This window comes from Echinococcus granulosus, assembly GCF_000524195.1.
Source record: "Echinococcus granulosus chromosome Unknown EG_S00122, whole genome shotgun sequence".
In the NCBI taxonomy this organism is placed as follows: Eukaryota; Metazoa; Platyhelminthes; class Cestoda; order Cyclophyllidea; family Taeniidae; genus Echinococcus; species Echinococcus granulosus.
The window spans coordinates 173,405-180,564 of NW_020170502.1; the positions used below are offsets into that span (position 1 = coordinate 173,405).

The following is a 7,160-nucleotide window of genomic DNA, read 5'->3' on the forward strand; positions in this document are numbered from 1 at the left end:
TACAGGATAGAGGCTAATGAGATGACTGAAGGCATCCATACATCCAGTCACTTACCACACATGTCCACTTTGCATGGTGCTCTGCGATATCCTACTGTGGTGTGGTACGTATTTATCGAGTTGCCCGTGTACGAAACCGTGGACACGTAGCACCATGGCTTGGCCATTCGACCCTCCGGGTTGCGACAACTTCGAAAGTTGACAACGCTCAAAGCGAAGCTGGAGACTGGAGTTCGATTTGTTGGTGAAGTGTAATTCACAATCACCAAATACGGAGTTCCTGGCTTCAAGACACTTACGCGGATTACGTCTACCCATGGAACACATATCTACAAGAGAAGAAGACAGACATAAATCAGAATCAGCTAAATTCCTTCTTCTGTCCACATTCGCTTTGGGTACTAATATTTCTAACAGATCGGATGGTTGGATATAACAATACGATCATCACCTGAGGAAATATGAATCTGAAGAAAATGGATAATGAGGATAGGCGAGCTTTTTCTTCCCCATTCCCCCCCTTGCATCAGGAATAAAGTGCACATCCCCCAGGTAGTTTTTTAGGGTACCCACTGTTGCCTACTTATAGCCGATTGAATAATCCTGTCTGGTTCTAACGAGGAAGATTGTTTACCGAAAGAGAAAAGTTTCATTTTAGGTTCTCCGTCCTTCGACACAAATAAACGTATTATACCGGAGGAGGGTATACTTAAACGTGATGCATTTGTCAGTATCCAAGTCAAATCCACTAACCCGTCAGAAAACACCTCGTATTTTCCGAATTTAAAAAAAGGCAGTTTCAGACTTAAAGCTGCAGTAACTTTAGTCAACAGGGCAGACTCGAGTCCTATCTACACGATTCAACCTGCATTAAATGTCACGCGTATAGACATGGAGAATAGTTGGGGACAAGTTTGGGCCTACTGCACGGATAGAATGATGCGAATTAGAGAACAAACACCAATACACAAAGTTTTAAACTGCCTAACAAGTGAATATCGAACTGAACCATGGCGAAAGTTAGGAAACTCTGACCCAAAAACCTGATCCACTTGTCAAAGTTGTAAGGTTAGCTGAATATACCACAAAATCTGCATAAAGTAATATTATAATTACATTTGTTTGCAAAAACGAGTCGGCAGCATTTAAATACGAACCAAAGAATAGTTTTACTCAACCGTTAATGTCTTGTTAAAGTTGCTTACTTGACCACCCTCGGCAATATTGGCATCTCCAAGATAATCCTCGCCAACACCCTCGTAGCAATCAATAAGGTGCTCTGAAGGACAAAAAAATTTAAAACAAAATCCTTGTTTGTCAGCTGTCGGTACAGCATAAAGATGCAATCCTTTCAGCTGTCAAGGGTTGTGATTCCCTATGGTCATGTCTACAGCCTGGAGATCTTTTCCCATACCAACTTCTGACGAGACTGGACGATCCGCATTTGTAGCCATGGTAAGCAAGACCGACTCAAAAAAGATGCATATAAAAGATAATATCACATAATAGTTGTACATTTAATCATGCAGAAACCTCATTATTCGTGGTTGTTCCTGCTACCAATTGACGGCATGACCTACGGATTCTCGTTTGTTCTGTGCACGAACAAAGGGTCTTCCAAAATAGTTCTGCCCATCTCATTTCTATGAAGAATCAGGTTGTGCTTGCTAATCAAATAAACTACTCCAAATTTGCTCCTGGTTTTTGTTAATCAAATTCAAATGGTTCACTCAGTAGCAGCCGACTGTTGATTGGCTCATTATACTTACAAGGTCAATTCCGTTTATCTACTCAAATGCAAGCAACCTAACAATTCTTTCATAACAAGTAAAAGTTATTAAACATTATTTTTTACAAATATTTGACGTTATTTTGCAATTTATTGCGAACTACATGAATTATACAGAGCTGATTTAAGTCAAAACGGGAATATGACGCGTACCCCGTGGAAATACACATTTTCGTGATGATATCACACACACGGTACTAGGTGGGCAGTAGCTGTGGCATACGTTAGGACGCAGTCAATGCCAGACACCGTAATTAAGATGCTTAGCCAGAGTAGTGGCGTGCGCATATCTGAAATGGAATGCGTGTGTGCGAAAATGGCTGAAGCGTCTTGCGGATGGTGTTATAAGTCAGAACCCTCGGGGTTATTGGTTGCGTAGGAGACTTCGAGCACGTTTTCCATGGTGATACGAAGCTAAGTTACTCAGCACGTTTCAAAGGCGTCCCTGGCTTGCCAATGACTTATTCCTACGGAATGCCTGAGCTCCGGATATTCGAGTACTAAGTTGTCGTGTGTCGAAATTACAGGAAAAGTGTGAGATCGGTATTCTTCTTGAAATCAATAAACGTATTTGTTGATGATCACTCTAACAAGCTAAAGGTCTTGAGCACGCCAGGTACTTGGAGAACTGTCCATAATTGTTCCTTTGCATTAACAGAGTTTTAAAAATGAACAAATGTATGTATGCCTAGTGAGCAATGAGTGCTATCCTAATTTTGGCCACAAAACTTTGCTATCACATGCAGTTTCCGCAAGATTGTCCGGCAGAGCCGCGAGTTGTATAAATTGATGCAATTTGATGCTGCTAGCAATGAAGCTGTTTAACCACACGGCTTTGGTGAGAGGCAAAGAAAAAGAGGATTAAACACTGCATTTGTAAACAATCGTTTGTAGATCCTTGATAGCAGCGGGTGCAGCTATGTGGTTTCTTTTGGGAAATAGTGATCACTTTTGTTTTCTCAAGATAATGGGTCAGTATTTGCAGTTTTATCTATTAACACAAGTCGGATCCAGAATTGGCCATTGCATCTACGAAATACGCAATTTAGAGCACGATTATCTCAAAAAAAAGAAAACACATGGCTTGTGAATCAGTAGTCTGAAGATAAAGGGATTTCCCACGATCTAATATCATCAAATAGATTGCCGAACGGAAGGAATAATGGTTTAATGGTTGGACGGAAGGATGGATGGGTGAATGGATGGATAAATGAAATCGAGACTGTTTAAATGAATGATTGACTGAAAAATTGAAGTCTTTAATGATTAATTTGCCATGTGAGCGGAAATATGGTCAATCCGCTCACAGCTTTCTGTTTATCTGGCACAAATTAACAATGATCAAACCGTTATTACACCAACCGACGAAGCGTAGTCACTAAATACATTGTCCCTGATTATTCTATCCTAGGCATTCTAACAAAACAATCCCGTGGATATTTTACTCTTACTACTTCTCATACATAAGATTCCAAGAATAGCGATTCAAACTCACCACAATGTGGAACTGCACAAGTTCCATACTTTGCCCTCGTAACCATACACCAAGGACCCCGTGGATCATCATCCGGATTTCGACAGTAGTTTGACTGCTCCTGCAGCACCGAGGCATTCCAACTGCTTCGTAGATGTAGGTGGGTAAATTCACTCCACGGCAGACAGGGTTCGCCAGCTGCCGTATGATTCAGAGTCCCGTTGTAGGGCGGTCCACTCTGTGTATAGCAGTCCATTGTGGACGGCTGCCCTACCCCAAGGAATGGCCATGCGAGGAGGAGAAGAAAGCCTAATTTTAGCAGTGACATCGCATGCAGTGAAAGAATGAAGAGACCTGACCGAACACTGCTACCGTCGTGTCTGTGTGTGTGTGTGTGTGAGTGTGTACACTCGGCATGTTTATTTACCAGCCAATAGGAATGCGCCTGCGTGGTGTCATCGATGCGCATTGTTGTCTGGGGGGTCAAAAAGGTGGACGGTAGTAACGGTGGACGTTTGTACATAAATTCAATTAAGCTTTTATTTATCTGTGTATGTAGAAATTGCTCTATCTTGGCACATATTTACCGGATTTTTTTCTAGCTTCTCCTACCATGGAAGATTTAAAGGATGAGAACTGAGCGACAGAGGAACGCTCGGCAATTAACGAATTTAACAAGCTTCCCACTACTTTTAGCAGATTGTATCACCTCCAGAGGTCACTCCGGTGGTACGTTGGTCGCTGCGAAGTAGAATACGTTCATGACCTTTTAGCCCTTGAGAAGAAGGTGCCAGGCGTTATTGAGGCTTCAAAACTACCTGCGACCTCTCAAATCTACTGAAAACCATGCGAAAACTTCACAGGGGAAAGACGTCCGCACTGAGTTTTGGTAACATATAAGACTGATGCTAGAAGAGCTGCCAGCGTCCAAGGCATTCCATTTGTTCACACAAAGAAATGCCTTCATTATTACCAGAGGAGGCTCATTAATTTAAAATTTGGTTTTCGGGTAACTTGTAGGATGCCGTTGAAGGGCCACGAAATGTTAAAGTGGAACTGTTTTTACTATTTTTTAATTCCATTTTCGTTGTCTGATTGGTTCAAATAACAAATTTTACAAACCCACTTATGGTTAAAAGAAGGCTGTTTGGATTGTAAAGATGCATGAACCTCGACTGGTTAAATAATTGGAGAGTAACTTGTCAAGAACTACCTTTTAAGGTAGTTACCGTGAGCTGTGAATCGTTTAAGTGGCATCCACATCAACTGAGAAGGCGAAAACAAAGCTAAACGGAGTCCTCTTTTAGGTAACTGGAACACCCCACTGACTGTTCGCCACCACTCCACTACCTCATCACTACCCGCTCTATACATTAGTGGAATACATAACGCGAAGGCAATTATTTTCCGTGTTTACGGTGAACTCCAGGACACATTAGTTTACTACTAACCGTTTACTCGCTTGAGGCTGAACACCGAATATAGCTGAAATTCATCTACTCCGCACAGCTCGATAACACCAAAATGGTGTATCAAACGCCCCAGACTAGAAAAGCTGGTCACAACGAAAGTTTGAGAGGAGTCAAGACAGAGCAGCAGAAGACCTTATACCGCAAAACTGGCCTGTGAGTAGATTTGCGCTTTGCCTCAGGGGAGGTGGAGGGAGAAGGGAGGAATTCACTACCTCGTTGTATTGCCAGGTCTTGTGATGACAGGAGTTGACAGTCTTTTTACCGACTCACCACATCTTAGTGGTGCCGACCTTGGATGTGCGGCAAGGGTAGTTGTGGGATGGTGGATTGCCTGTGAACAACCAATGATGTGTTCACTCGCTCTTTCAAACGTCCGTGTAATTATGTGCGAACCATTTTACCGCTCCAGTTCTTCGTAAGACGCCAAATCAACAGCAACGCGTAAGCTCCTACAATTAGGAATGCAGAGCCACCTGGCAAAAGAATGCATCCGTATTTAAATAGTTCTTTTTTGATAACCGCTACCAAGCAGTACTTTCAGCTGTCATACCTGTCACACCCCTCGCAAGTGCGGCAAGATACTTCTGCGCAATTTAAACCTCCTTGAAGTCATTTCACAAGTGAAGTGGGTTCGAAGCGAAGCGGATTTGTTCCATCCCCTATCTAACGAGGGCTTAGAAAAGGTCGGGAAATTTTACAGCTGAGGGCAAAGTATTTCCACTTCACAATGCACAAAACCACTTGTACTTCACTTGTCCTTAGAAATTCCGACAAGCCAGTCCATCGAGGTCTACTATTTCAGGTCGCCTTGTTTGCTGTCGGGCCCGTCACAATCGTTTTAATGAGATGGCTACGACTCAGAGGCCTCCAATTTCACGCACTGTTGATGAGTTAATGGGAGTAGACCAGGCAATTATGTGGATTTTGCCCCGTTTCACTCCAGTAGGGAAGGCATTTTAAATAATCTATTATTTAGAAGCCTCCGAGTAGCTAGTCATGCCCCATAAATGCCTTCTCTCTGTGACCTTTTATTGACGGTCACCGAAAGCATGCCATGCCGAAAGAGGAGCTATACATAATCCGCCACTCAAACACTTCGGTCACCTCTGAAAGAAGCACAAACTTTGCTGCCTTAGTGATTGCAGGAGAACCAATTCGTACTCTACCGACCTTAGTTTGGTGTCATACCCTTCGCAAACAGTTAAAGATCCCGTGTATTCCCCATCATGCACTCACCTATCAAGTTACACGAAGGAGCGAATGGTTAAGGTATAAAAAGATGAATGGATGGACTGGTAGATGGGTAGATAGATGGAGGGATACAGGGTGGATACGAGATAGGTGAAAGTTTAAGGGAAGGATGGGTGGATGGATGAAAACGGGATGAACAGACAAATGAACACTTTATAAGCGCAAAACCCCAAAAAAAGACTTTCAACTTTCATGCTCACCAGCCACGCAGCAGACTATGCAAGGAGCGAACGATCAGAATTAGGTGTTTCATACGCTGACTGTTTATAGGAACAACTTTGTTGACAAAGGCCGTTACTGGCACAATTTCGGCCAGCTTTGATTAGTGTTCGGTCTTTGAAGGCGTCCTATCACTTATCCGTTGAGTATCTCACAACCAAATTCCGTCGATACTTGTCATCATGTCACATTGACCGATGGCGTCTGGAATGGACCCTTTTGTGTTCACCGGGCATAAGTGCGCAACCGGACAAATTTACCATCAAAACATGCAAAAGTAAAGGCGCCAATTTGAAGTGAGACGACCTAGTAACCGGGCCGATCCCGAATTTCACTTGATTTCTAAACTGGACAAGTCACGCCCTTTGAAGGTCGCAAATGCTACTGACATGTTGAGCTGCGCTAGTGATCAAATTATTTCAAGTCGTGGCACCAACAGAGGTAGTAGAAACAAGCTTGATTCCATGCCGCATGGTCCGTTCACCTTTAATCACTTACACAGATGTGCGTTGATACTAGGGCGACATTCGTCCGCAGCATCACATGCCATTGTAACATTGTTTACTCTCTCTCACCTCCAGCAGATCAGCACAGCACACACTGTGTGCTTGTGAGGTCCGACCTCATGGAGTCAGCTACCACTACTACTGCTACGGCTGCTGCTGCTACTGCTGCCAGCGCTGCGTAAACAGTACGCTTTGTCATGTCCATGTCGGGCGGTGAACCTCAGCAGAGGACAGGTCGCAGAGTGATCTAATAGGGTAGAGGATGCAACCCACCCAACATTGCCCAGGTAAAGCCAACCACTAACGCTCCACTTTGTAATGTAAGGATTTTGTTTGCTTGTTTTTGTAATTATAAAGTATCTTCTTTGAAAAATATGGCAAATAAACCGATCGTAATGATCATAAAGCGGAATTCAAGCCTGAAGTGGTGAGGCGGCAGTGGGTGGAAC

General features: G+C 43.3%; 1 protein-coding gene across 1 annotated transcript in view; it reads right to left on the minus strand. All coding sequences in view use genetic code 11, as the record gives it.

Annotated features, from left to right (window-relative positions):
- The window catches only part of EGR_08881 (Plasminogen), a gene marked incomplete at both ends in the record, with an annotated part of 20,446 nt that extends 16,927 nt beyond the window's left edge, over positions 1–3,519 (minus strand). Inside the window, 3 exons of the mRNA XM_024498130.1 lie at positions 56–329; positions 1,206–1,279; positions 3,285–3,519. Coding sequence (XP_024347462.1) covers positions 56–329; positions 1,206–1,279; positions 3,285–3,519 — 583 coding nt within the window. The remainder of the gene's footprint in view (positions 1–55; positions 330–1,205; positions 1,280–3,284) is intronic.
- Positions 3,520–7,160: the final 3,641 nt, after the last annotated feature.